A 27,225-nucleotide genomic window follows, 5' to 3' on the forward strand; every position below is an offset into this window, starting at 1 on the left:
GAGCGACCGACGCGTTGTTATATTAAAAACGTCATCTTTCGACGAATCGTCGCGAGAAGACGTTCAATCATCGGTACCGCGCGACAACCTCCTTCACGGGCTTCGCCTCCCTCCCGGCCATCTTATCCGCCACCACCTCCGCCGCGAGCTTCCCGCTGAGCACCGCACCCTCCATCGAGCCCAGAAACTTCTGATACGTAAAGTCACCCGCGAGCGTGAAGTTTTTAACGGGCGTGTTCTGACTGGGCCTGAACTTGTTTCGACCCGGCACCGCCGCGTACACGGACCTCGGAGTCTTCACCACCGCGTGTTTGACCACCTTCGCCTTGCTCCCGTCCGCGGCGATCTCGTCGGGAAAGAGCCTCTCGAGCTCGCCCAACGTCGCCTGGACGATCTCCTCGTCCGACTTGCCGATCCAGTTGACGTCCGAGCCCGCCTCCTTCGAGCACGGAGCGAACACGAGCTCGAGCATCGACGTATCATCGCTCGCGTACTCCTTGCAGCACTCCGACATGTCCGCGTACACCGAGAGCAGAGGCGACCTGGAGAAGACCAGTCCATCGTACGGGCGAAGCTTACGATCGAACCAGATGTGGACGTTGATGACGGGAATGCCCTCGAGCTCCTCCAGCTGCTTGAAGAACGGGTCGGGCTTCCAAACGTCCGGCAGCAGGAGCTTGAGCGCGTCCACCGGCATGGCGCTCACGTAGTGGTCGCCGGTCACCACCTCCCCGCCGATGAGCTCCATGCCAGTCACGTCCCCGGTCGTCTCGTCCACCAGAATCCTCTTGAGCCCCGCCTTCGTTCGAACCTCGCCGCCCGCGACTGTCTCGACGTGCTTAGCCATCGGCGCGCACAGTCGGTCGGGCTGATTGCCGTCCAGAAAAGCCGTCTTGCTCCCGTGCGTTTCGTTGATGAAACGGTTCATGGCGGTGAGGATGACCGTCATGGAGAGCTTGTCGCTGTCGATGAAATCGAGCGCCTTGCCCATGGCGATGAACAGCTCCTCCCGAACCCGCTCCGGCATGAAGTTCTTTCTCATCCACTGCTGAACCGAGAGCTCGTCCTGCGCGTTGATGTACTCCTGGCCTCCCAAGAGCATGGGAACGAGGGGAATCCCCGTGCGAAGCTTCTCGGTCCACGTGAGCATCTTATCGTTCGTCAGGATGGCGTACGCCATGTTGAACGGCGCGGGCAAGTTGGGCGGGAAGTAAAACTTGGTGAACTCGCCCGGGTAGTCCTGCATCGCGAACGTCATCGCGTGCTCCTTCCACTGCAGCCGATCTTCGATGCCGAGCTCCTTGAACAGGTTCATCATGTTGGGGTAGGCGCCGAAGAAGATGTGCAGTCCGGTCTCGATCCAGTCCCCGTCCTCATCCTGCCAAGCCGATACCTTGCCTCCGAGCACGTCCCCGCGCTCCAGCACGACGGGAACGTGACCCGCGTCGGCGAGGTACTTTGCGCACGAAAGCCCCGCGAGGCCGCCTCCAACAACCACCACCCGTTTGGGCTCGTGGCTCGCTCCGACCGACGCGGCGTTACCGGCGAGCTTCGCGGACAGAGCCTTGGCCTCCTGATAGTTGGCATTGCCGGGTTTGTCGAGGTCCGGGGTGGGGAAGTCACCCGCGACCGCGCGAAGGGACGACGACCGAGCGAAGCGACGACGATGACGGTGCCTTTTCTGCCCAGATAAGGTTCGTGTCGTCGACGATGGAAGCGTGGACACGGCTCGTATCGCTGCGGACATGTTACGCCTCTCTCCAGATACCGCGTATGAAAGACGCTGATGACGCGGTGATGCACGCGAGACGATGCGTGCGTCGTGCGGGGGAGAGTGGAGACGACAGAGGAGGCGTGCGCGAATCTTATTGTATCGATTCGGGAACGTGGCGTTCGGAAAGCTAACTTTTGGCCTGTGAAGCAGGCATCTCTCACGCGGTGCGGAGGATGATGTGCACGCCGCTGTCGGAGTCGATGACTCCCGACATCTCACCCACCTGAAGCGCGAACGCTCCGTCCTGCGGCGAGATGTGATCGCGGGAGAGATGATCAGGTACGAACGACGCTAGCGGGAGAACGGCACTTTCTTTTAGGAAATCCAAAACCAAACGGTTGGGTGTTGCGGAGGAATACACCAGTCGTAGGGAGGGACGAGCGGTGCTCATTCTCACCTCGAACGCCTTCTGCATCTTCCCGGGACCGAAGAACCCGAGGTCGCCGCCGTGCTTCGCGCTGGAACAGTCCGACACCTTGGCGGCGAGGTCGGCAAAGGTCACGGCACCGGACTCGATCTGCTCGCGGTACGCCTCGAGCTCATCGAGGGCCGCAGCCTTGGAGCGCTTGGTGATGACCGCGCCCTCGGGGTCCCGCCAGGACGCGGGGCGCCGGGAGCCCTGGTGCTTGACGAGTAGGTGAGACGCACGAACCTCGGACATCGTCAGCGTAGTCTCGCGCGAAGTGAACTGGCCCGTTTGGAAAAAGGTTTTTTTGGTTTTGGTTTTTTCAAGTAGTCTGCGAGACTCGACGGTGCGACGTTAAACACGTAATACTATGATGATACATGCGCAGATTTAAAGTGCATCACTTCTTCGCCCGTTTCACCTTGAACCCCTCGACGCCCCCTTCTCTCATCTCCGTGGGCTCAGCCGCTGCCGCCTCCGCCCGAGCCGCCGCTCCCCCGCCACCCGCCGCGTTCGCCCCCCCGCCGTCGTTGTCGTCGTCAATCGCGTCGGGATCGACCAGCGGTGTCTCCCTGGGGAAATATTCGTAATTCGCGCTGAGCAGGTTATCGTCCTGCGGCACGTGGATCCCCGGCCGGTTGTTGAGCGGCGGTAAGGGCACGCGGTTGAGCGAATGCGCGAACTGGTGCATCGTGTCCGCCGTCGGGGGTTTGACGAACTGGTTCTGGAGGAGGGCGTGGATGGCGAGCTTGACGTCGTCCAAGTTGACCTCCTCGCCGCCGCGGTGCTCCATGTAAACCTGCGCCTCTTCGATCACGTCGCACGTGTATCCTGCGGAAAAGAAGACGCGGGTGCGAGAGTAAGTCACGATTGGAAACGCGGGGAGCCGCGTGACGCCGATCGAACCACGCAGGCGTTGGCGCCAACAACCCTAAAAAGAGACATCAGGCGGGGAGCACTCACTGTGTACGAACTCCATCAGCATGTTCACCACCCTGGGTTCCCACTCCTCAATACCCTGTTGTCGCGGTTGGGAAGATCGGGAAGCGGCGGTCAGCGATACGTGGCGACCTGGGCGTGCGAGGGAATAGGCGCGAATAGCTCGATTTCAGGGATCCCGGAAGGAGAAAACGCGGGTACTCGCCATGGAGCGGAGGATGTTGATGACCACCACGGCGTCGCGCGGGATTTTGCGCGTCACCGTCCGCGCGGCATCGCTACTAGGTGGGGCGGCGCCGGCGTTGCTCGCCATGTTCCGCCCGTGCGATGAAGCGCGGCGGGCTGCGAAGTGACCGCGAGAGGGCGAATCAGGGAGGATGTGCATGCTGTGAGAAAGCTTCGACCGGTCGTGGAGGACGAAATTCGTGTAACAACCAGTCCGCGGGTCACTCCCCGGGGCGAGGGGCGGGTGGTCAGCGCGACCGAAAACGCGCTCGAAGACATCGGTTGGACGCGATACATCGATGCGCACGGTCGCCCCTCTCCCTCTCGCCGTCTTCGATCGCTCACGAGGCGACACCTCGCGTTGTTGGATCCGGTCGTGGCTCCTCGTCGCGCTGCTTCTCCCGGCGTCTCACGTCGGTTCATCGAGCGCACTGGCTCTTGACGTGGCCGCGGATGCGACTGCGCATGCGTATCGGTGTTGTTCGATGGAGGAAACCTCCCCGACCACGCAGATGTTGCTTGGATGCGACGAGGACGAGGTGATTCACGACGTCGACTTTGGGCGTTTTGGCGTGGACGGCGCCACGGAAGGGATGTGCGGCGCGCTCGTGCCGGTGAACGCCGCCGCCGGGGTGGACGTGAAAGACGCGTTGTCCGACGTTTGCGTCGGGGCGAGAACGTGCGAGGTGTCGTTGTCCCCCGAGGGCCTGGGGGTGACGGATCCGGCGCCGGGCCATGCCAAGACGCTGACGACGCAGTGGAGGTGCCGGCGACTGACGCCGAAGCCGACGCCAGCCGTGTCGCCGCGCGGTGACGCGTCGAGGCTGAAACGCACGAAGAAGATGCCACGCGCGCCGTTGCGCACGAGGGGCGCCGACATCGTCGACGTCTCGGGCGAGAGGGTCAAGTTCGAGGCGGTCAACTGGGCGGGTGGCGAGAACTGGCGGCGCGTGCCCGGCGGACTCGACCTGGCGCCGGCGCGTTCAATCGCGCGAAGTATCGCCGCGATGGGATTCAACGCCGTGAGACTGCCGTTTTCGGTGGACACCGTGCTGAGGGATCCGCCCGTGGCGGACGCCGCGGTTGCTGCGAACCCTTTTTTGTTTGGAGCCACCGCGCTTGAAGTCATGGACGCGGTGATCGTCGAACTCGGCAAAGCAGGCGTCGCGGTGATTCTGGATAACCACATGACCGTCGCGGACTGGTGCTGCCAGCGCGCCGACTGCGACGGTCTTTGGTACCACTCCACAGCCATGGGCGATGTCAACTCGACCGGCACGGAACGGGCGTGGCTCGCGGCGCTGACGAAGATTTCCGCGAGGTACGTGGGCGCGGCTAACGTCGTCGCCGTCGAGCTTAAAAACGAGCCGAGGGAGGTGTGCCCCGGTGCACCGTGGCACGTGGGGTCGCGCGTGTGCGACCCGAGCGTGTTCATCGACGCCGGCGCGATCGCGCAGTCGTCGTCGACGGCGAGCGATCACTTCGGGTCGAGACTCGCGGCGGCCGAGGCGATGGTAGACGGGTACGATTCGAAGACGTGCGCGTTTCCCCAGTGGAACACGGGCCCGCCGGAGCTGATGTACAAACCCGCGATGGAACGTGGCGCGGCGGCGGTGGCGAACGCCAACGCGGACGTGCTCGTCGTCGTGGACGCGCTGTATTACGGCAGGGATCTGACGCGCGCCGGGGACGCGAACGGGACGGTGGAGGTGCCGGAGACGCGCGAGTCCCGAGGGAATTCGATCGGTTTCAATCAAGGAAAATACCGACGACGGTCCCTCCTTCGCGGAGGACCGTCCAATTCGGGGGCTCGGGGCGGGGGGCGTCTGGTGTACGCGGTGCACGACTACTCGTGGTACGTCACGCCGGATGAATCGACGGGGTACGACGCGTGGGTGGCGTCGAGGACGGCGGCGTGGGGCTACTTGGTCTCGAACGATACCGTCCCCGTCATCGTGAACGAGTTCGGGGTGAACCACGCGAGTCTCGACGCGGGGGAAGAAGCGGGAGGCGAATCGGAGTGGTGGCGATGGTTCGCGAGGTACGTCTCGCCCGGCGGCTTGAGGTCCGACGGTTTGGACCTGGCGTACTGGCAGCTGGGCGGGACGCAGGTCGGAGGCACCAGCCGGAGGCTGGGCGCGGAAGAGAGTTACGGTCTGCTCAACAGATGCTGGACGGGACCCGCGTCTTCGGCGCACCTGCGAGCCGTGCGCGCGCTGTCCGAGGGTTCGCCCGAACGCACACGTAGTGACACTGCGTCGGAGTGACATTGAAAAGAATGTAGTCTAATTATCGTAGGCTGGTGAACGTCGAGTCATCACTTTTTGAGGTGTTCGCTGTACATGTTCGCACGGGCTCCGAAGATGGTGGACCCGACGCGGACGTTGTCGCTGCCCATCTCGATCGCGGATTCGAAGTCACCGGACATGCCCATGGAGAGCTCGACGTCCTTCGCATCCAGCCCGAGTCCGGCGCACACCTCGTCCCTGCACGCCGCGAGGGTTTGGAAGTTCTCCGGCCTGGACGTGTAGTCCGGCATCCCGATGGTCATCAGCCCCCGAAACGCGAGGTTGGAGCACTCGTCGCGGATGTGTCGCGCCAGGGGCAGGCAGTCGTTGGGCTCGACCCCGAACTTGGACTCCTCGCCGGACGTGTTCACCTGGACCATCACTCCCAGCTTACCCGCGCCGACCCTCGCGCGTTCCTCCAGAAACTCGCCCACCGCGGTGTTGAGCTTGTTCGCGAGCTTCACCGTGTCCACGGTCTCTACGACCGCGAGGGACGGCACCCCGGTGACGAGGGCCTTGACCTTGTTGCTTTGGAGATGCCCGATGAAGTGCCACACCGTGTCGGGCGGCATCTGCGGCGCCTTCTCCACGATCTCCTGCACGTAGTTCTCGCCGAAGCATCGCTGGCCCGCGTCGTAGCACTCCCTGAGCTGCTCCACGGGCTTGGTCTTGGACACCGCGACGAGGCGCGCCGGGTTGGTGGAAGCGCGCGCGGTGGAACGCGTCGACGCCGCGACGACGCGCGCGGCAACGTCCGCCAGATTCGCGGCGGTGCTCATGCGTGCGGGGCGGTACTGGCCGAGCCTCCGGCTCCCAGAGCGACTGTGGGTTTTCTCTTCCTCACCATTCGGCAAGCAGCAGTCCCGGGCTGACGTGTCTCGCCGGATGCCTCACTCTGACCCGCGCCGGCGGCAGCATGCTTCGACACGCGGTCAGACGTGCCGCGGCCACCGCGCGCGCGCTACGGGCGCCCGCGCATCCCGCGGCGGCACCGCTCGCGCCCGCGCGTTGGTCCGTCCCGAGCGTCACCCGCCCGGCCGCGCGGCGGACGTTCACCGGCGGCACCGGCGGGACCGTGCCCTCGAGCGCGTCCGAGCAAGCCAGGTACCTGCGAGACCTGAACCGCAACGACCCGGAGGCGGTGGTCAGACTCTACGAGCAGGGTAAGGTGGCAGCCTCCGAGGGTAACCTCGCCGAGTATCTCAAGGTGCGCGCGCGTGGCCGGCCCACGTCTCGACCGGGCGCGGACGTCAAGATCTCCAGCCTGGCTGAATAAATTCGCCCAATTTCCGCGCGGTCCGCTGACCTTCCCTCGCTTCCGCCCCCGTCTCAGGCTCTCGTGCGCTGCGAAAAACTCAACGAATCCGCCCTGCTGCGCACGCTTCAGCGCGGCGCGTCGGGCGAGGCTGCCGCGGGCGGCGGCGTCGAAAACGCGGCTCGCGCCATGGGTGCCGCCGCGCTCCAGAACGGCGAAATCCTCGGCACCGCGCAGTCTCCCATCTACACCCAGCAGCTGGAGCCCACGTTCAGGGCCCAGTTATGGCGCACGCTGCGCACGCTGGGCACCGCGTTCATCATCTTGAGCGGCGTGGGCGCGCTGGCGGACGAACGCGGCGGCATCTCCCGCGGGATCATGGGCGGCGACGGCGCTCCGAAGCCCACCCCGGAGACAAAGACCAAGTTCGCAGACGTCAAGGGCGTGGACGAGGCCAAGGGCGAGCTCGTGGAGATTGTGGAATACCTTCGCTCGCCCGCCAAGTTCACCAGGCTCGGGGGTAAGCTGCCGAAGGGATTGCTGCTGGTGGGACCCCCGGGGACGGGCAAGACGATGCTGGCGAGAGCCGTCGCGGGGGAGGCTGGGGTTCCGTTTTTTTACACGAGCGGCTCGGAATTCGAGGAGATGTTTGTGGGCGTGGGCGCCAGGAGGGTGAGGGACCTGTTCCGCGCCGCCAAGGCCGCGGCGCCGTGCATCGTGTTCATCGACGAGATCGACGCCGTGGGCAGCGCGAGGAACCCGAAGGATCAGCAGAACACCCGCATGACCCTGAACCAGCTCCTCACCGAACTCGACGGGTTCAAGAAGAACGAGGGCGTCATCGTCCTCGCCGCCACCAACACCCCCGAGTCACTGGACAAGGCCCTCGTCCGTCCGGGCAGGTTCGACAGGACCGTCGCGGTGCCCAACCCCGACGTGGACGGACGCAAACAGATCCTGGAGACGCACGCGGAAGGGGTCACCACGTCGCCAGCCGTGGATTGGGACGTCATCGCCAGGGGCACCCCGGGTTTCTCCGGCGCCGACCTCGCGAACCTGGTCAACGTGGCCGCGCTGAGAGCCGCGCTGGACGGCGCCGCGCAGGTTGGGATGAAACAGCTGGAGTACGCCAAGGATCGCATCTTGATGGGCGCCGAACGGAAGAGCGCCGTCGTGGCGGAGGAGAACAGGAGGCTCACCGCGTACCACGAGGGCGGGCACGCGCTCGTCGCGCTCTTCACCGAAGGCGCGAGGCCGGTGCACAAGGCGACGATCGTGCCCCGAGGTCAGTCCCTCGGCATGGTCATGCAGCTTCCGGAGAAGGACGAGCTGAACCTCACCAAGAAGCAGCTGCTGGCGATGCTCGACGTGACCATGGGCGGCAGGGTCGCCGAGGAGCTCATATTCGGCGAGGCCGAGGTGACCACCGGCGCGAGCTCGGACCTCAGGCAGGCCACGCGGCTCGCGAGGGAGATGATCACCAAGTACGGCTTCAGCGAACGCCTGGGTTTGGCCAGCACGGAGTACTCCGATTACGGCCTGTCCCACGAGACCAGGCTGGTGATTGAGGACGAGGTGAAGCGACTGCTGGAGGAGGCGAACCAGAGGGCGCGTCGGCTGTTGAAGAAACACGAGAAGGATCTGCACATGCTCGCCAAGCAACTGCTCGACAAGGAGACGCTGACGGGCGCCGAGCTCAGGCGGCTGGTGAAGATGCCTGCCAAGTCTGGCGACGCGAGCTTCATCGAGGAGGGTTTCGGCGCGTCCGCGGTGTCCAAGGACGCGAACGGGGGCAAAAAGGCGGAAACAACCTCGGGCGCGGGGAGCGACGGGCCGTCGCCCGCGGAGGCTGCCAAGGCTGCCGCGGCCGCGGCGAAAGCCGCCGCCGCGGCGGCAAAGGCTGCCGCGGGCAGAGCAGCCGCGGGCGCTGGAGCCGCGTGAGGTGCGACGACTGTCCCTCGGTCACAAACCCGACTTTCTTTTACGGCGGTTCGTTGTAATTCAGCCTCGCCTACGTGAGAGTATGATATTCCTCACGTTCCCTCGCCGGAAGATCCTCCCCCGCCACCGCCCCCTCTCTTAGCCAGCCACGCACCGAGGAAACCGCACGCTAGGCCGTACATCACAACCCCCCCCGCGACGTACGGGGCGCGTTCCAGAAGGGGCTCCTTCATCCCTCGTTGAACGGGTTTTAGCATCGGCGTCAAAATCGCCCGGTCGAAGCGCTCCAGCCTCGACGTCTTGTCCGCGTCGCCCTCCTTTCGCGCCTCCTCGATCGCGTCCTTGGCCGGGGCCCTGGTGAACCGCACGAAACCGAGCGCAGACTCGGTCATCATCCGCCCCGACTGGTACAGGCTCGGCTCCAACTCGTCCACGAAGGACTCGAATTCGGCGATGACTCTGTCCTCCACGGACCGCACCACCTGCGCCTGCCAGCGCGCAACCTCCTCGGCGCTTCCCTTGAACTTGCGCCCGATGTTATCTCTCGCCAGGAGACTGAGCGTCTCCGCGCTCTGAGACTGTAACCCGGCGAGAGACGACGCCTCCCAGACGGCCTCCTCGAGCTTCTCCCTCGCCTGGGCGCTCAGGTTTTCGTAATGGCCACGGGCTTCGCCGCGGAGTGACTCCGCTTCCGCGAGGACTCGTCGGCGCATCTGCTCCACATCAGCGAGCCAGGGAACATCCGTGACAGTCGCGGGCGCACTCCGGCCTGTTTTCGGCTGGGATGTTGAGGTCGCCGAGGGCTCCGTCTGGCGAGGTCCTTCCTCCTCGGACGGCATTTCGCCCCTGTTCGTGCCGAGGCGTTTCTACCGAAAAGGGCACGGGTGCCCACCTGGTTCAGTCCACGAAGACTGGGCCAAGGATAGACGAGAGGGACTTTGCGGGTCCCTCGGCGCAGGTCTTCAGACGCGACGGCGCACGGGAGCCCGTGTCTGACCCGAGAGCGCGGGTTCGTTCTGCGCGAGTGTCGTCTGAAGGCGAAACTGTGAAAGTTCCAATTTCTTGACAGGTTGGCCTAATCCAAGGAAACGTTCTTCGCGAGGGGTGCCGAGGCTCACAGTCCGACGCGTTCGCCTGTCTCCATGGCCGCCGAGACTGCGTTAACGATGTCCCACGATGAAGTGAATCTCGCTTGGCGCGACGTGACGTACGACGTCCCCGTGAAGGTCAAGGCAAAGCCCGTCAAGCAGAAAGATGTTAACAACACGCAACCCTCATCGGACGGAGACTACAAGCGTATCCTGCACGGCCTGTCCGGCCACGTCCGGGCGGGTCAGGTCGTGGCGGTCATGGGACCCTCAGGCAGCGGCAAGACCTCGCTGATACACGTCCTGGGCGGTAGGAGAGAGAGCGGCGTGAGCGGCTCATTCGTCGTTAACGGCAAGGTTTACCCAAACACGCGAAGCCTGCTGGGCGACCTGGGGTACGTCACGCAGGAGGACGTTCTCCTCAACTCGCTCACGACGAAAGAGACGCTCATGTTCGCCACGAGATTGCGTCTCGCGGGCAGGAAGATTAACGGCGACGAAACCGGCAAAACCAAGTCGAGGGCCAAGGCCATCGAGGAAATCGTCGAGCGCGCCATCGACGACTTTGACCTCTCCCGCGCGGCGAACTCGCCGATCGGCGTCGTCGGTCAGGGAGGCATCAGCGGCGGCGAGAAACGCAGGCTCGTCATCGCCATGGAGTGCGTCCACAGGCCCAAGCTCCTGCTGCTGGACGAGCCGACTTCGGGTTTAGACGCCACCACCGCGCTGCTCGTGTGCAACAAACTCCGAGACATCGCAAACGGAGAGCAGGGCCATTCGCATCGCGCCGCGGTGGTCACGTCCATCCACCAGCCCAGGTCGTCCATCATGCCGCTGTTCGATCAGTGCGTGCTGCTCGCGGACGGCAGGGAGGTGTACGCGGGTCCGACGTACGAGGCAAAGCCGGACGGGTCGCTGACCACCGGCGGCGTCATGGGCTGGCTCGAAGACGTGGGCTACCGCTGTCCCATGTTCGAGTCGCCGCCCGACTTTCTCCTGGACCTCATCAACACCCGCGTCGACGAGCCGGACGCGAACACGGTCCCTACAGGCGACGGCGTGACGATCGACGTGGTCGAGGGCGGGGGTCCGGCCATTCGCGATAGGAGCGCGATGGTGCGCGAGCTGACGGAGTGGTGGGCGACGTGCGAACGGCGGCGCGCTTTCCTCGCCGACGGGGACGCCATCGCGGAGATGGATGACGCCGGACGCCATCGCGACGATGGCAAAGGTAACGCGAGACACTGGGCGGTGACCTGGATGGCCCGGTACGACGCTCTGTTCGGTCGCTCTTTTCTGTTCAAGCTCCGCGAGCCGTCCGGAGTGATGTCGCAGGCGGTTAACTCGGTCATCATGCCCCTGATCATCGGCTCGCTGTACTACAACACCCCCTTGACGGTGAGCGGCGCGGCGGACAGGCTTCGCGCGATATCCCTGATCGTTCTCATCCAGTCCTTCAGTGCCTTCGATCAGCTCTTGCTGTTCCCGAAGGAGCGCAGCCTCTACCTGCACGAGAGCAACGGAGGGATGTATCCGACTTCGGCGTATTACGTGTCGAGGTCCCTGGTCGAGTTGACGACCATCGTTCTCTTCGCGCTCACGAGCGCTTGTATCTCGTACGAAATGTTCGGGCTAAACGACGGCAGCGGAGCGGCGAGGGTGGAATACTACTTGATGATCGTGGCCGTCACCGTCGCCGGCGCGTCCTTCCTCACCATGATCGGGACGATGTGCAAAACCTTCGAGCAGACCAACGCGGTGGCGGCCACCATGCTGATTGTGCTCATGCTCTTTGACGGCAACTGGATCAACCGGCGGAACATACCGGTATACTACAGATGGCTGCCGGAGGTGTCGTTCATGGGCTACGCAGTGGAAGGCGCGGTCGCGAGCGACTTTAAGCGTCACACGTTCGCGTGCACCGAGCGAGCGGTTGCCGAAGAAGGGTGCGTGCCCCTCACGGGCAACCAGTACCTCCGGATGCTGGACTTTGACCCGGACTCGACCTGGCCGATGTTTTGGCTGCTCGTCCTCGTGACTGCGTGCTATCGGGTGACTGCGTTCTTCGCGCTGCACTTCTTTTGGACTGGACAGACGTACGCAGAGCGTTGGGCCAAGCTGGTTCATTCCAACGCGTGACGAGCGCCGCGAGGAACTATTAACGTTTGCCAGTTGACCTGAATAAATATCATCTCTCTACCGCGTGTTGTGTCTCAAGCAGCTCCTTGGTCCGTTGCGCGATGAGCTCCGCGGACTTGTCGTGCAACACGAACGCGTGGTCCACCCCCGGCGCGGACTCCAACACCGTCTCCATCCCCCTCAGTTCCTTCATCCGCTCAAAATCCTCCATCTGATGCAACGGCGCCCAATGATCGCCGGGGCAGTACAACAGAGACGTACGGTCCTTGTGCCGCTTCCAACGCGACGTATCCAGCGCCGTCAACGCGTCGAACTCCGTCCGTCCCATCAGCGCCATGTTCTTGATACTATCCGACCTGAGCCACCTCCTGGTGAGATCCGCCGGCGACGCGCTCATCGTCCCCGTGATTGGGCTAAACGCGAGGCGCTTGAGCCCGGGAATGGGGAGCGCGCCGATGAACCCGACGATCGCGGCGACGAGGTACACGAGCGGCGTGATGTGAACCAGCGCGCTGAGGAACTTCTGCAACGCCGACTTGGTGTTTACCAGCACGAACGGCATCAGGCCGACGACGCCGCGAACCACGCCGGTCCCGAGCTTGTCCATCGCGTCCAGCGACATCTCGGCGCCGATGCTGTGTCCCACCAGCACCGTCCCGTCGCGCGAACGCGACGTTCTCGATTTTAAATACTCGCGCAGATGGTCGAGCTGATCTTGCAGCGTGAACCAGTCTCCGGTAGTGTCCGCGTACCTGTCCGTCGTGTGACCCTTGTACCCGAATATCTCGATGTCCACGTCGCCATCCAACAGTGCGTGCAGAGTCTTGGCGTAGTGTTCGTAAAACGAGGGCACGCCGGGGTTACCGGGTACGATCACGAGGTCGTACTTTGGTGCCTTCACGGATTGGTCCGAGGGAATGGTGATCAACTCCGTCGGTATCTTCCTGGGCCCGACCCTGACCACGCGACTCGTAACCTCCACCCCGGGCGAGGAAACCTCGGCGATCGACGCTTTCGTTCGAGTCGCGCACGCGCCCCTCACCGCGGAGCGAGTGCGAGGGGGCATCCTCACCGGCTGTGGACACCGAGCACGAAGCGGAGTCCCGCGGTTGATGGTCGACGCCGGAATGCGCGCGACAGATCGACTCCCCGCGGCGAAGGTCGCGAGCATCGAGAAATGCGGAGGCCCTCGACGTGCGGCGGAGCACAGCACAGACAAAGAACAAAAAAGATGGACTTTGCCAGCAGGGGTGACATTGCGGTCGGCGCCGCGGGAAGGGGTGTTCCTCGCCTCAGTGCGACCGAGTCGAAATGAACGACCTTCTTTCGTCCGTCAAGGTGAGTCCAAGCTCTTCTTCGCGTCCATCGCCCATCCCGGGAGTCCGAGCCTCCTCCGGCTTCCCGGCAGACGAAGGGACCTTTTTTCAAGATGGCCACCAACGTCTCTTCCGCGAAAGCGCGTCCGAGTCGACTGATCCCCAACGTCCATTCACCCTTTCCTTCTCGATTTCGCAGGGCAACGGCGCGCCCGCGCCCGCAGCGCGTTCCGCGAGGGTGAGTGAACCCACCAGCACCCTCCTCGCCCCTCGATCTCGCGTCGCTCGTGTCCTCTGCTGCTGACATCACCTCCCGCCTTCTCCGCAGACGCGTCCGGAGGCGAGCGGTAACCCCTTCGAACAGGCCACCGCGCCACCGCCCGCTGACGAGGAGGCGCCTCCCGCGGCTCCCACTCCCGGCGGCGGGGACTCGAGCATGGAGGCGTTCTTCGCCGACGTCGCCACCGTCAAGTCCATCCTCGGCGACGTCAGGAAGAAACTCGCCAAGCTCAACAGGCTCAACGACGAGTCCAAGACGGCGACGCGGACGGAGACGATGAAGCGGTACAGGGACGAGATGAACGGCGTGATCGAGGAGGTATCCACCACCGCGCGCGAGTGCAAGCTTCGGTTGGAGAACCTGGACCGGGCCAACGCGGAGGCGGCAAAGGGCGCGGGCGCGGGCCCGGGCTCGAGCCAGGAACGAACTCGGACGACGATCACGTCGTCGCTGAAGATGAAACTCAAGCAGCAGATGGCGGAGTTTCAGGATCTTCGGGCGCGGCTGCAGTCGGAGTATAGGGAGGTGGTGGAGCACCGGTACTTCGCCGTCACCGGGGAGCAGGCGGACGAGAAGACGCTCGACCATCTCATCGAGACTGGAGAATCGGAGACGATTTTCCAAAAGGCTATGATGGAGCAGGGTCGAGGCCAGATCCTCGACACCGTGGCCGAGATTCAGGAGCGACACGACGCCGTGAAGGAGTTGGAGCGCAAGCTTCTGGAGCTGCATCAGATCTTCCTCGACATGAGCGTCTTGGTCGAGGCGCAGGGGGAGATGCTGGACAACATAGAAAACCAGGTGAGCAAATCGGTGGACTACGTGCACAGGGGGCAAGTGTCGCTCATTCAGGCGAGGAAGTACCAGAAGAGCAGCAGGAAATGGATGTGCTGCTCGCTGATTTGCGTGTTGATGATAGCGTGCGCGATCCTGCTGCCGGTGCTGCAGCCGTGGGCCAGCGGCGGCGCTTGACGTCGTCTCGACGCTACGATACTTTTTTGCTACAGACCTAATCCTTATACTGATACTCCGCCTTGTTGTGCATCACCAGCGTGTCCCCGACGTAGTAGAAGCTGTCGCTTCGCATCTCGAACGGCGACGCGAGGATCTCCTCCTCTCGCTCCTTGGTCAGCTCCGGCATGTCGTAGATGGCCTCCCACGAGTTGACCGACATCGGGATGCAAAAGCCAAAGTTGAAGTCGTACGACCGCACGAGCTCATCCTTGAAGTAGTGCCGCTCGATCATCCGGAAGTTGGGCACCGGGTCGGGACCGACCGAGAACACGAGCGCGGTCCGAATCGTCTTCCGCCCCAGGAACGACGTGGGAAAAGTGTACCGCACCGTGCGCACAGCCGCCTCCATCGCGGGATCGATGTCATCGGGCACGGTGGGTAGCGCAGCCTCGGGGTCCCGCTTGACGTGAAACAACGACTCGCCGCTGTCGTAGTCCTTGATCTCGAACTCCCTGAAGTCAATCTTGTACTTGTTCGCGGAGAGCGGACAGAGGAACCCGTCGGTGGGACGCGTCAGTCGCAGCGCCTGCTCGGGGAGCACCGGCTCCCGCCTCTGCTGGTGAAGCAGAGTTGACACCCCCGGAGTTCCCGGCGAGTCCCCGACGGTGAGGCTCGACAAGCGCTCGGCGACCTGGTCGGAACCCATCGTCGAGGGCTTGCGTTCGCGCTGGAGCCCACCGACGACGTTCGTGCGGCCCGGGTCCGGGCGGCGACGGTGTTCGGGGCGCTTCACACTGGCGGGAGCCTGATGAATCGATTCTCTGAAAAAAAATCGTTTGACCGAGGACGTTTTAGCTCGTTTACGCTGACCGGCGGCACGGACGATCAAAACGCGAAGATCATCGATCAAGTTGATAGGCGTTTGTTTTATGCCACCTGTCAAATTGAACGTGGGCTTTTTCTTCAGACTGTTGGCGCGCTGTGATCTGATTGGCTGAGCCGACGTCACTTGTTTTTTTTGGGTTCTGAAGACCGGTGCCCGCCGCGCCAGTACCTCTCGAGCGCGCGAACCGACAGCGCATAAGAGCTACCGAGAACCCATGAAGTTCTCCAAGAGCCTCGCGCTCATTTTCGGGCTCCTGCTCGTGGCTGGCGCAGCCGTTCCTGGTGCGTGAGCCCGCGATCGTCGCGCGGCCGTCGCCGTTTCTCTCCTCCGATGATCGAACCGGCGCCTGGCCCGGCGGAAACGCAGGACCTAACCATCCGATCCCCGTCTTTCTCCCACCGCAGCCGTCCACGCGCAGGGTGCGACCGATGCCGACGAGTGAGTACCCATCGACCTGCTCGAATGCCCTTCCCCACCCCGCGCCGGCTTGACCCTACCCCCGCGCGCAAAAGAAGCGGCGGAGAAACTTCCAAGATCTTCCTCGACTGACAAATGGCGCCACCACCTTCACGACAGGCCGGCTTTCATCGGACACAAGGACAAGACGTTCAAGTCCGGCGCCGAGGTGTCCGAGTTCCAGGCCGAGGTCTCTCGCCTGATGGACATCATCATCAACTCGCTGTACTCCAACAAGGACATCTTCCTTCGCGAGCTCATCTCCAACGGAAGCGACTCCCTCGATAAGATCCGATTCCTCTCCCTCACCGACGAGTCCGTTCTCGGGGCCGGCGACGACGCCAACCTCGACATCAGGATCAAGGTCGATAAGGAGAACGGCGTGCTGTCCATCCGCGATCGCGGCGTGGGCATGACCAAGGCGGAGCTCAAGGAAAACCTGGGCACCATCGCCAAGTCCGGTACCTCCGCGTTCCTCGAGCAGATGCAGAAGGGCGGCGACATGAACCTCATCGGACAGTTCGGCGTCGGTTTCTACTCCGTCTACCTCGTCGCCGATTTCGTCGAGGTTCGCTCCAAGCACAACTCCGAGGATAAGCAGTGGATCTGGCAGTCCAAGGCGGACGGCGCGTTCGCAATCTCCGAGGACGAGGGCGAACCCCTCGGCCGCGGCGTCGAGATCAACATCTACCTCAAGGAGGAGGCCCAGGAGTACCTCGAGGAGGACAAGCTCAAGGAACTCGTCGAGAAGTACTCCGAGTTTATCAACTTCCCCATCTACCTCTGGAACAGCGAGGAGGTCGAGGAGGAGGTGCCTCTCAGCGACGAGGAACTCGCCGAGCAGGCCTCCAAGGCTGAGGAAGAGGAGGAGGAGGACGTGGAAGAGACCGACGAGGACGACGAGTCCGCCGACGACGAGGACGACGAGGTCGAAGACGAGGACGAGGAGGAACTCCCCACGACCAAGAAGGTTAAGAAGACCGTCTGGGACTGGAAGAACGTCAACGATAACAAGGCCATCTGGCTCAGGTCCTCCACCGAGGTTGAGGATGACGAGTACTCCAAATTCTACAAGGCTCTGTCCAAGGACGACAAGGAGCCCCTCTCCTACACGCACTTCAAGGCCGAGGGAGACGTCGAGTTCAAGTCGATCCTGTTCATTCCGGAGAAGCCCCCCCAAGACCTCTTCGACAACTACTACAACAAGGCTGCGGCGCTCAAGCTCTACGTCCGCCGCGTGTTCATCTCCGACGAGTTCGATGAGCTCCTGCCCAAGTACCTCTCGTTCATCAAGGGCATCGTCGACTCCGATACCCTGCCCCTGAACGTCAGCCGCGAGACCCTGCAGCAGCACACCAGCCTCAAGACCATCAAGAAGAAGCTCGTTCGCAAGGCGCTCGACATGATCCGCAAGCTCGCCGAGGAAGGGCAGGACGACGACGACGACGAGGCTGCAGACGCCGCCGCCGACGACTCCGCCGACGACGAGGAGACCAAGTACGACAAATTCTGGAAGAACTACGGAAAGGCGATCAAGCTGGGCATCATCGAGGACGCGTCCAACCGCACCCGCCTCGCCAAACTCATGCGCTTCTACACCTCCAAGTCCCCCACCAAGCTCGTCTCCCTCGAGCAGTACGTGGAGCGCATGAAGCCCGGCCAGAAGTCCATCTACTACCTCGCGGGCGAGTCGCGCGAGGCGCTCGAGAAGTCTCCTTTCCTCGAGAAGCTCCTGCAGAAGGATCTCGAGGTGATCTACTTCACCGATCCCATCGACGAGTACACCATGCAGAACCTGACCGAGTTTGACGACTTCAAGTTCTCCAACGCGTCCAAGGATGATCTCAAGTTTGGCGACGACACGGAAGCCGCCAAGGCTCGCCTGAAGAAGGTCAAGGAGGAATTCAAGGACTTCACCAAGTGGTGGAAGGAGATCCTCCCCTCCGAGGAGGTGGAGGCTGTGAAGATCTCCAACCGCCTCGTCACCACTCCGTGCTCTGTCGTCACCAGCAAATACGGCTGGTCCGCCAACATGGAGCGCATCATGAAGGCGCAGGCGCTCAGCGACGACGGGCGCATGGCGTACATGCGCGGTCGCAAGACGCTCGAGATTAACCCCGGCCATCCCATCATCAAGGCGCTCAAGGAAAAGTCCGAAGACGACGCCGGCGACGAGGACACTAAGAGGACGGCGCTCATCATGTACGAGACGGCGTTGCTGGAGAGCGGCTTCATGTTCGAGGAGCCCAAGGGCTTCGCCGGCAGGCTCTTCGACATGGTCCGCCGCGACCTCGGCGTCGAGGCTGACGCCGAGGTGGAGGAGCCCGACGTCGAGACCGAGCCCGAGGCCGAGGCTCAGGAGGCTCCCAAGGATGAGCTCTAGGCATCATCCCCATCGATCGACCGAGCAAGCGACGACATCTTATTAATACCGGAAACGATGCTATTTCTTCTTCTCCTTTTCCTTACTCGACTTGCCCAGCTCTACGGACCGCGCCGCCGCCGCCACGACCGCGCTCATGACCGTGGCGCGCATGCCTCCCTTCTCGAGCTCGTGCACCCCTCGAATAGTCGTGCCTCCCGGCGAGCAAACCTTGTCCTTGAGCTCACCGGGGTGCGATCCCGTCTCCAACACCATCTTAGACGCTCCCATGACCGTTTGAGCGGCGAGAAGGTTAGCGTCGGCTCTCGGCAGACCCGCGGCGACGCCGCCGTCGGCGAGCGCCTCGATGAACTGGAAGACGTACGCGGGTCCCGAGCCCGACACTCCGGTGACGGCGTCCATGAGCCTCTCCGGGACCACGACGCACTCGCCACAACCGCGCATGAGTCGAACGACACCGTCGAGGTCTGCGGCTGCGAGCATGGGATCCGCGGGATCGTCACCCACGCATGCGACCGACGCCGCGGCGCCGACCATGCAAGGCGTGTTGGGCATGACGCGCACGACTCTCGGGCGAGACCTCCGTTTCTCATCCTTCTCCGCCTCCTTTGCGAGTTTCTTCTCTTCCTTCTCCCGCATCTTCATCGCCTTTTTCTCCTCCTTCTCCTGCATCTTCATCGCCTTTTTCTGCTCCTTGCGAAGCTTGCGCTCCTCCTCCGTTTCCACCGGCATGATGGTCGGGTCAGGCGGTCCGACGGCTGCGGATTTGGCTTCAAACTCGTCTCGCGTGATGACGCCATCCTCCAGGAGACTCTTCAGCTTCTTCAGCTGTTTGCGCTTCTTCTTCTCCTCCTTCATCTTCATCTTCGTTTCATCGTCCATCTCGTCCTCGTCGTCGGAGTCCGAATCTTCATCCATGCCGTCCATCGCGTCGCCGTGGTCGACAACCGTCACTCTCATCTCCTTCGTGTTTTTCTTGTTCTTCTTCTCCGTCGCCTTGCGGAGCGTCTTTTCGATGAACTCGACGGGGACCCCCGCGGCCACCGAGACGAGCAGGTGACGGCTCGGGTCCACCACATCGGCGATCTCGTCCAGCACGGCGGGCAGAACGTGGGGCTTGACGGTCAGGAACACGACGTCCGACGACTCCATCACCTCCACGTTGGAACCCAAGACGTTCGCCCCCACGTCCTCGCTCCAGGACGCGTTGCGAGACGGGTCGGTGGACGGCGACACGGAGATGTCCGATGCGGTCGCGACGCCGCCTTGTACGAACCCCCGTGCCATCGCCTCCGCCATGGACCCGGCGCCGATGAACCCGATTCGCGTCTGGGTATCCGCCGCGGCAGCCCTCGCCGCGGTCGCGCGGAACCTGGGTAGCTTCAAGGGCCGCGCGTAACCGCGTGTGGACGCGCGCGGGTTGGCGCGGTTATAGCGCGCGAGGCTGGACTGTCCGAGCGCGTATAACATCGTGAGTGTGGATCCGAGTGCAGTCATCGTCGACGGGTCGCGGCTCTGCGCGACAGTCGACTGCAGCCCGCCCGTCCGAGTCAGCGAGGACATCTCAAACGCGCTTTTCGTTTTCGGGGGCTGGGCGATCACTGGACCTGTAAATATTTCGCGATCGGTGGCCACAGCCCACAAACACGGGAGGGGTCACGATGAGGGTCCTCATCGTCGGAGGCAGCGGGTATCTCGGTCAATTTCTGCTGAAGTATCTTCTCGAGCGTCCCGAAGATGAGGTGATCGCGGTTGGGTACACATACGCGGACGAGAACGCCGGTCCTATCGACCACCCTCTTACCAAAATCGACAGGTGCCGAGCCTTTCGGGTAGACGCTGCGACCGGGGAGGGTATGGACGCTTGCGTGCGTGCGATGGCGCCGCTTGATCTAGTGGTTAACTGTGCTGCCATGTCTAGCCCTGGAAAGTGCGAAAAGGAAGCCGAGCTGGCGATGAACCTGAACGTCCCGACGCACCTGTGCAGGACGCTGTTAGAACATAACCAAAAAAGTGAAGCGATCGCGCCACTTCTGGTGCACCTGTCGACGGACCAGGTGTACGACGGTGAATCTCCCAACAGCGTCGAGGATGTCAACGCTCCGTCACCAGTAAACACGTACGGTCGGAGTAAGCTCAACGCGGAGTTACACATCGCTGAGAATTACGTCGCAGGGCGGCACGTCTCGCTGAGGAGCTCGATCATTACGGGATCACAACCCCCTCTTCGTCCGGTGTCCAGGCCGTTGTTTCACGATTTCATCGTGAATTCACTAAAGGGGGATGAGGCCGTGACGTTCTTCGAGGACGAGTATAGGTGTCCCATCGCTGCGGTGGACATCGTCGCGCACATCGTGGCGCTGAGTAAACTGGCGGGTAAGGATGCGAAGACCGATTGGCTCATGCGGTATAATATGGGCGGTCCGGACCGGTTGAGCCGCGTGGACATGGCGAGACAAACTGCGGAGGTCCTCGGCGTGAGCGACGCCAACGTGGAGGCTGTGTCGAGCGCTAGCGTTGACAGGGGTGTGATATCTCCCGCCGACATCTCGATGTTGAGCAACAAGCTTAACTCGCTTACTTTGGTATCGCCGATGGGATGGAAGGACCAGATGCGGCTTGCCCTCGGGATGGCTAAGATGTAGAAGATTGCGGTGCCCATCGCTCGCTTGCTAGTAGCTAGAAGATGCCGTGGCTACTTGGAATACTCATTCGGAGCTACAGCTAGCTGGTGACGTCAATCGTTGAAAAGTGGCATTCCACGCGACGTCATGCGCGGTCGATTAGCCCCTTCTTGCGGCCGCGGTGGACCGACGTCCGTCAGCTCCAAACCATCCATGTTTGCCATCGGTCCCGAAAAGTTTTCCTCATCATCCTCGTCTCTCGGGTACAGCTTTCGCTTCACGTAATTTCGAATCACGGCCATCGTCCACACCACCAGCACAATAATCAGGATCAACACAACCACCGACCATCCCATCGAATCCGCTCCTCCGAAGAACCCGCTCGATTTTTTCCTCGGTTCCTCTCGGTAGTTGGTCGTTCCGTTGCCTAAGACGACGCCACCGAACCTGTCCCTTCGTGTGCCGTCTCCATCCACGCAGGTCAAACCATCGATATCTTTGCTCTCATCAGGGATTGGGCACGCCCAGTTGTTGCCGGTGATGTTGATTTTAATCAACGGGTTCCACTTGTTCGCCCACGCCGGTACCTGCCCGCTCAGTTCGTTGGAGCTCAGGTCAAGGACGTGGACCAGCGGTTGCCAGCGGTTGTTCGCGTTGAGGTATTGTAGAAACCCCTTCTCCCCAGGGGTTATGATGACGAGCTGCTCGTACTCGGCGGGAGCCGGGCCGTACATCTTGTTGCCGGACAAATCCAGTATACGCAACTCCTTGAGCTTTGTCAGCTTGTGCGCCTGGGTAGTCTCGTCGTACTCGGTCACCGCTGGGAGCCTTGCAGAGAACAGGTTGCCGCCGGCTCTGTAGCTGTAGAGCGCGGGCGCGTCGAGCAAAACGTTTGGAAGCGGATTGCCCTCGAGCGCGTTGTTCTGCACGTTGAGTACGCGAAGCTTGGGCCCGTAGGCTGACCGGTCGGGCATTGTGCCAGTCAGCGCATTGTCGTCAAGGTACGCATAAAGCAGGTTGCTCCCGCTGAACAGTCCCTCCGGTATTGACCCGGTGAGCTGGTTATCCTGAAGGTACAATTGCCTGAGGCTGGGCAGCGACGCCAAACTGTTTGGAATACCGCCAGTGAGAAGGTTCCCCCAAAGTCGGATCATCTCCAGGGTTTCCTCCATGAAAGCTGGGATGGATCCAGTCAGCTCGTTGTTCGCCGCGGAGAAGGCGTTCAGTCTCGGTGCGTGATCGGCCCAATTCGATGGGATGGTCCCCGTGAACTCGCAGTTGTCCGCGAGCAGTACCTCGATATCGCTCGGGTTGCTCGCGCCCGCGTTGTACGGTCCGGGAATTTGACCCGAGAGGGCGTTGGAGGACATCTCAAGCTCACGCAGATGTGTCTGAATCATGCAGTCCGGAATCGTACCCTTTGCCTCCGTCTGGCTGATTCGCACGGAGATCAGATTGGGAGGTAACACGGAGCACACCGCCGCGGGAAAGGTATCGGATGTCGCCGAGGTTGATCTGAACACCGGAGAATAAGAGGCGTGAAAGTGCGTCATGTTCGGCGCGACTGTCGCACTGAGAGCCATGAAGGTGTTCGCCGCGTTTGTGCCACCCTCCAGGTCCGGGTTACTGCTGATGTCCAATCTGTGCACCGTGCGCAGCACCGGCGCCAAATCTGCCACGGGAAACTCACAACTAAGCCCGAAGCCCGCGAGGTGAAGGTGAGTGAGTTCGCCCGCCGAGTTGCACAGTGAACCTCGCATGTGGCAAAAGTCCGTGTCGTCCTTCCCTTTCTCCTTCCACGCCGAGCACCGGACGGCAGAACCATCCGACTCAGGTCCGCCCGTCGCCGCGTTACCTGAACCGGTGGAGGCACCGCCAGACGCTGTGCAGCACTTGTCGTACACCTGCTTCATCGCCGCCTTCTGCAGGGCTGTGTTGTTCACCTCCGAAGACTGCAAGTCCAACCTGAGCTTCCACGTCGTGCCCCCGCTGTTTGGTGCGCTACGGATCGACCAGCCCCACACGCCAACCTTATACCTGCCCGCGGGGTTACCGCCCTCGTCGTAACGCGATATGTGGACCACGTCGTCGCCCACGGCGTGATGAGATCTCCACTCGTAATTGGACGGCCCCGGTAGCGAAACCCCCGAAGCATACTTTGGACCGTAGACGTAGAGGTCCGCATCGCCGTCGCCGGCGTTCACCTCGAGCGTCAGCGTCGCGTCCGTGTTGGCAGGCAACTCGAAGGAAAACAATTTGTAGTCCGACTTGCTCGTTACGTACGGGCCCTTGGTCAACCCGTCGGCCAGGTCCTCGCATCCGAGGTAGGCGCCATCCGTCTTTTTCACGCAGTCGCTAAGCGCCGCAGTACCCGATACCAACGCGAGCGCAATGACGCAAACCAGCGCGCCGGTTGCGACCCGGGGATCACGCGCACGTCGCATTTCGGATAGCACCACGATGTGCGAATTCGGACCCCGCCACACGTGCCTCGCGAGAGTGACGATGACGTCGACGCGTTGTTCTTTTTTTTGGGACTCGGTGGAATCTGCAGCGTTGCAGTCTCAGGCACTTCGCACGCGTTGCTGCCAGTCCACTCGCCCAGCCCCCCCTGGGTTTGCTTTTCGAAAATCAAAAGCGCCGAGCGCGCAGCAAGGGGCAAACCCGGACGTTCGTGCGATGGCGCCTTCCAAGCGGAGGAAGACGGCCGCCGCGTCGCAGCCAGCATCCGGAAACACGACCCAAGGTGTGCGAACCCGTCGTTCCGCGAGCGCACGGGGCGACGTGCCCGACGCCCCCGACGCAGATCTGGACGCAGAGCCCGAGGTGCTCTTGTGCCCCATCACGCGAACCATGTACCGCGACCCGGTGATGGTGTTTGACTCTGGGCACACGTACGAAAGGCACGCAATTCTATCGCACCTTGAGCGCAACGGGGCCAAGGACCCGCTCACGCGTCGCGCCCTGAGCAGCACGAATGTGATGACGAACTGGGCGGTGAGACAGATTGTTCGGGATTGGCTGGACAAGCACCCGGACGTGACGCCCGGCGGGTGGGACAGTCGCGAGCTTCTGGAGCCGTCGAAGGATGACGGGACGCGAACATTCGACGACGAGGGTGACGTCGGAGTGCTCCGGATATGGCGTGCGATGTGCCCTGAACTGCAGGATATGTGGCCGGTGAACGAGCAACCGGAGCACTGGGAAGGGGTGACGATGGAAAACGGCAGGGTGGTGCAGCTCGAGTTGAACGAGTTTGGCCTAACCGGAGCGGTGCCGGCTGAGGTTGGGCGTCTGACTGCGCTAAGGGAGTTGGTAGTTGGCGGTAATGCGCTGACGAGCGTGCCCGCGGAGATCGGGCTGCTCACGTCGCTGAGGGAGTTGTGGCTCAGCGGAAATCGGCTGACGAGTGTGCCGGAGGAGATCGGGCAGCTAACGGCGATGACGGAGTTATACCTCAACGCCAATCAGCTGACGAGCTTGCCGGTGGAGATCGGGCAGCTCAGGTCACTGGAGATGTTGCAGCTCGGCGGCAATCAGCTGACGAGCGTGCCGGCGGAGATCAGGCAGCTCACGTCGCTGAAGTGTTTGGACCTCAACAACAATCAGCTGACGAGTGTGCCGGCGGAGATCGGGCAGCTCACGTCGCTGATTAGTTTGCACCTCGGCAAAAATCAGCTGACGAGCGTGCCGGCGGAGATCGGGCAGCTAACGGCGATGACGGAGTTATACCTCAACGCCAATCAGCTGACGAGCTTGCCGGCGGAGATCTGGCAGCTCACGCCGCTGACAGAGTTGTACCTCTACGGCAATCAGCTGACGAGCGTGCCGGCGGAGATCGGGCAGCTCAGGTCGCTGACGGAATTGAATCTCTCCAGCAATCAGCTAACAAACGTGCCGGCGGAGATCGGGCAGCTCAGGTCGCGAAGGGAGTTTGGCCTCAGCGGCAATCAGCTGACGAGCGTGCCGGCGGAGATCGGGCAGCTCACGTCGCTGGAGGAGTTTGGCCTCAGCGGCAATCAGCTGACGAGCGTGCCGGCGGAGATCGGGCGGCTCACGTCGCTGGAGAGGTTGTGGCTTGAGGACAATAAGCTGACGAGCGTGCCGGCGGAGATCGGGCGGCTCAGGGCGCTGGAGTGGTTGTACCTCCACGGCAATCAGCTGACGAGCGTGCCAGCGGAGGTCGGGCAGCTCACGTCGCTGGAGAAGTTGGACCTCCAACACAATCAGCTGACGAGCGTACCGGTGGAGGTCGGGCAGCTCACGTCGCTGATGAGCTTGAACCTCGGCAACAATCGGCTGACGAGTGTGCCGGCGGAGATCGGGCAGCTCACGTCGCTTTGGGAGTTGTGGCTCCACGACAACGAGCTGACGAGCGTACCGGCAGAGATCTGGCAGCTCACATCGCTGAGGGAGTTGAGCCTCGCCGTTAATCAGCTGACGAGCGTGCCGGCTGAGATCGGGCAGCTCACGTCGCTTAAGACTTTGGAGCTCGGCGGCAATCAGCTGACGAGCGTGCCAGCTGAGATTGGGCAGCTAACGTCGCTGGAGACTTTGGACCTCGACGACAACAAGCTGACGAGCGTGCCGGCGGACATCCTGCAGCAGCTCACTTCGCTGGAGAGTTTGGAGCTCGGCGACAATCATCTGACGAGCTGGCCGGAGGAGATCGGACAGCTGACATCGCTGAAGGAGTTGACCCTCCGCGGTAATAAGCTAACGACAAGCGTGCCAGCGGAGATCGGGCAGCTCACATCGCTGAAGACGTTGGATCTCCGGTGTAATCAGCTGACGAGCGTGCCGGCAGAGATCGGGCAGCTCACTTCGCTGAGGTGGTTGTGGCTCAATGACAATCGGCTGACGAGTGTGCCGGCGGAGTTGGGGCAGCTCACGTCGCTGGAGGGGTTGTGGCTCAAAGGCAATCAGCTGACAATCGTGCCGGCTGAGATACGCGAGCTCAAAGCGGCGGGCTGCCGCGTGGATCTGGATGACGGCGTGACGATGGACGAAGGGGATGACGCCAGAGCGCTCCGGACATGGCGTGCGATGTGCCCTGACCTGCAGGGGATGTGGCCAGAGGACGAGCAACCGGAGGATTGGTACCGGGTGACGATGGAAAACGACGGCCGTGTGGTGCAGCTCGAGTTGGAAGTCTTTGGCCTGACCGGAGCGGTGCCAGCTGAGCTTGGGCGCCTGAGCGCCCTGAGGTGGTTGAGCCTCCACGGCAATCAGGTGACAAGCCTGCCGGCGGAGATCGGGCAGCTCACGTCGCTGGAGGTGTTGTACCTCACCGAAAATCAGCTGACAAGCGTGCCAGCGGAGATCGGGCAGCTCACATCGCTGAGGGAGTTGTACCTCTACGAAAATCAGCTGACGAGTGTGCCGGCGGAGATCGGGCAGCTCACGGCGCTGGCGAGGTTGGAGCTCCGCGACAATCAGCTGACGAGTCTGCCGGCGGAGATCGGGCAGCTCGCGGCGCTGGAGAAGTTGAGCCTCGACAGCAATCAGCTGACGAGCGTGCCGGCGGAGATTGGGCAGCTCACGTCGCTGAAGACGTTGGGCCTCAGCGACAACATGCTGACGAGCGTGCCGGCGGATATTGGGCAGCTCACCTCGCTGAAGGAGTTGCGCCTCGGCGGCAACCAGTTGACGAGCGTGCCGGAGGAGATCGGGCAGCTCACGTCGCTGCAGGGGTTGTACCTCTGGCAAAATCGGCTAACGAGCGTGCCAGCTGCGATACGCGAGCTCAGAGCGGTGGGCTGCTATGTGAATCTGGATGACGGCGTGACGGTGGACGAGTGATCGCAGCACTTCTCAGCGTAGGCGTGTCGCGCGATAGTAGATTGTACGTAACACGATGTGAACAATGCCTCATCGGTCGTCTCTCCTCGCTCGCGGCGACGGCACCTGAGGGTAACCCTAGGGTAAGTAAGGGTTTGTTGAGGGTATATTTTAGGGTGCAGGGTTCATAGGGTTTAGGGTTTAGGGTTTAGGGTTTAGGGTATAGGGTTTAGGGTTTAGGGTTTAGGGTTTAGGGTTTAGGGTTTAGGGTTTAGGGTTTAGGGTTTAGGGTTTAGGGTTTAGGGTTTAGGGTTTAGGGTTTAGGGTTTAGGGTTTAGGGTTTAGGGTTTAGGGTTTAGGGTTTAGGGTTTAGGGTTTAGGGTTTAGGGTTTAGGGTTTAGGGTTTAGGGTTTAGGGTTTAGGGTTTAGGGTTTAGGGTTTAGGGTTTAGGGTTTAGGGTTTAGGGTTTAGGGTTTAGGGTTTAGGGTTT

General features: G+C 62.3%; 16 protein-coding genes across 16 annotated transcripts; 7 read left to right on the top strand and 9 right to left on the bottom strand.

Annotated features, from left to right (window-relative positions):
- PDS2 (phytoene desaturase) lies at positions 1-1,747 on the bottom strand (the record flags this gene model as incomplete). Its single annotated transcript, XM_002508857.1, has 1 exon — positions 1-1,747. The coding sequence occupies one exon, from the start codon at positions 1,745-1,747 to the stop codon at positions 68-70; it is 1,680 nt and encodes a 559-aa protein (XP_002508903.1). The 3' UTR covers positions 1-67.
- Positions 1,748-1,931: 184 nt separating this feature from the next.
- MICPUN_85730 (predicted protein) lies at positions 1,932-2,435 on the bottom strand (the record flags this gene model as incomplete). The annotated part of the gene is made up of 2 exons (XM_002508858.1): positions 1,932-2,018; positions 2,172-2,435. 2 exons carry the CDS (start codon positions 2,433-2,435, stop codon positions 1,932-1,934), a joined length of 351 nt encoding a protein of 116 aa, XP_002508904.1.
- A 145-nt stretch (positions 2,436-2,580) lies between these two features.
- MICPUN_102880 (transcription initiation factor IID, 31kD subunit) lies at positions 2,581-3,165 on the bottom strand (the record flags this gene model as incomplete). Its single annotated transcript, XM_002508859.1, has 2 exons — positions 2,581-3,011; positions 3,144-3,165. The coding sequence occupies 2 exons, from the start codon at positions 3,163-3,165 to the stop codon at positions 2,581-2,583; spliced, it is 453 nt and encodes a 150-aa protein (XP_002508905.1).
- Positions 3,166-3,829: 664 nt separating this feature from the next.
- Positions 3,830-5,611, top strand: MICPUN_102881 (glycoside hydrolase family 5 protein; the record flags this gene model as incomplete). The annotated part of the gene is made up of 1 exon (XM_002508577.1): positions 3,830-5,611. The coding sequence occupies one exon, from the start codon at positions 3,830-3,832 to the stop codon at positions 5,609-5,611; it is 1,782 nt and encodes a 593-aa protein (XP_002508623.1).
- MICPUN_95362 (predicted protein) lies at positions 5,592-6,411 on the bottom strand (the record flags this gene model as incomplete). The annotated part of the gene is made up of 1 exon (XM_002508860.1): positions 5,592-6,411. The coding sequence occupies one exon, from the start codon at positions 6,409-6,411 to the stop codon at positions 5,662-5,664; it is 750 nt and encodes a 249-aa protein (XP_002508906.1). The 3' UTR covers positions 5,592-5,661.
- Positions 6,412-6,548: 137 nt separating this feature from the next.
- On the top strand, positions 6,549-8,828 carry MICPUN_95367 (predicted protein; the record flags this gene model as incomplete). Its single annotated transcript, XM_002508578.1, has 2 exons — positions 6,549-6,839; positions 6,966-8,828. 2 exons carry the CDS (start codon positions 6,549-6,551, stop codon positions 8,826-8,828), a joined length of 2,154 nt encoding a protein of 717 aa, XP_002508624.1.
- Positions 8,829-8,920: 92 nt separating this feature from the next.
- On the bottom strand, positions 8,921-9,667 carry MICPUN_62205 (predicted protein; the record flags this gene model as incomplete). The annotated part of the gene is made up of 1 exon (XM_002508861.1): positions 8,921-9,667. The coding sequence occupies one exon, from the start codon at positions 9,665-9,667 to the stop codon at positions 8,921-8,923; it is 747 nt and encodes a 248-aa protein (XP_002508907.1).
- Positions 9,668-10,534: 867 nt separating this feature from the next.
- Positions 10,535-12,120, top strand: MICPUN_109094 (ATP-binding cassette superfamily). The gene has a single exon (XM_002508579.1). It carries the CDS (start codon positions 10,571-10,573, stop codon positions 12,053-12,055), a length of 1,485 nt encoding a protein of 494 aa, XP_002508625.1. The 5' UTR covers positions 10,535-10,570; the 3' UTR covers positions 12,056-12,120.
- MICPUN_62207 (esterase/lipase) lies at positions 11,330-13,121 on the bottom strand (the record flags this gene model as incomplete). Its single annotated transcript, XM_002508862.1, has 2 exons — positions 11,330-12,140; positions 12,172-13,121. 2 exons carry the CDS (start codon positions 13,119-13,121, stop codon positions 12,113-12,115), a joined length of 978 nt encoding a protein of 325 aa, XP_002508908.1. The 3' UTR covers positions 11,330-12,112.
- Positions 13,122-13,323: 202 nt separating this feature from the next.
- MICPUN_62208 (predicted protein) lies at positions 13,324-14,694 on the top strand. The gene is made up of 3 exons (XM_002508580.1): positions 13,324-13,393; positions 13,571-13,609; positions 13,700-14,694. The coding sequence occupies exons 1-3, from the start codon at positions 13,367-13,369 to the stop codon at positions 14,621-14,623; spliced, it is 990 nt and encodes a 329-aa protein (XP_002508626.1). The 5' UTR covers positions 13,324-13,366; the 3' UTR covers positions 14,624-14,694.
- On the bottom strand, positions 14,661-15,311 carry MICPUN_85398 (predicted protein; the record flags this gene model as incomplete). Its single annotated transcript, XM_002508863.1, has 1 exon — positions 14,661-15,311. The coding sequence occupies one exon, from the start codon at positions 15,309-15,311 to the stop codon at positions 14,661-14,663; it is 651 nt and encodes a 216-aa protein (XP_002508909.1).
- A 394-nt stretch (positions 15,312-15,705) lies between these two features.
- MICPUN_62210 (predicted protein) lies at positions 15,706-18,400 on the top strand (the record flags this gene model as incomplete). The annotated part of the gene is made up of 2 exons (XM_002508581.1): positions 15,706-15,776; positions 16,068-18,400. The coding sequence occupies 2 exons, from the start codon at positions 15,706-15,708 to the stop codon at positions 18,328-18,330; spliced, it is 2,334 nt and encodes a 777-aa protein (XP_002508627.1). The 3' UTR covers positions 18,331-18,400.
- Positions 17,576-19,893, bottom strand: MICPUN_62211 (pyrroline-5-carboxylate reductase; the record flags this gene model as incomplete). Its single annotated transcript, XM_002508864.1, has 1 exon — positions 17,576-19,893. The coding sequence occupies one exon, from the start codon at positions 19,891-19,893 to the stop codon at positions 18,391-18,393; it is 1,503 nt and encodes a 500-aa protein (XP_002508910.1). The 3' UTR covers positions 17,576-18,390.
- A 98-nt stretch (positions 19,894-19,991) lies between these two features.
- On the top strand, positions 19,992-20,975 carry MICPUN_85562 (predicted protein; the record flags this gene model as incomplete). Its single annotated transcript, XM_002508582.1, has 1 exon — positions 19,992-20,975. The coding sequence occupies one exon, from the start codon at positions 19,992-19,994 to the stop codon at positions 20,973-20,975; it is 984 nt and encodes a 327-aa protein (XP_002508628.1).
- Positions 20,976-21,067: 92 nt separating this feature from the next.
- Positions 21,068-23,398, bottom strand: MICPUN_102887 (predicted protein; the record flags this gene model as incomplete). Its single annotated transcript, XM_002508865.1, has 1 exon — positions 21,068-23,398. The coding sequence occupies one exon, from the start codon at positions 23,396-23,398 to the stop codon at positions 21,068-21,070; it is 2,331 nt and encodes a 776-aa protein (XP_002508911.1).
- Positions 23,399-23,459: 61 nt separating this feature from the next.
- On the top strand, positions 23,460-26,756 carry MICPUN_62214 (hypothetical protein; the record flags this gene model as incomplete). Its single annotated transcript, XM_002508583.1, has 1 exon — positions 23,460-26,756. The coding sequence occupies one exon, from the start codon at positions 23,460-23,462 to the stop codon at positions 26,754-26,756; it is 3,297 nt and encodes a 1,098-aa protein (XP_002508629.1).
- Between the last annotated feature and the right edge of the window lie 469 nt (positions 26,757-27,225).

This window comes from Micromonas commoda, chromosome 10 (assembly GCF_000090985.2).
Source record: "Micromonas commoda chromosome 10, complete sequence".
NCBI lineage: Eukaryota > Viridiplantae > Chlorophyta > Mamiellophyceae > Mamiellales > Mamiellaceae > Micromonas > Micromonas commoda.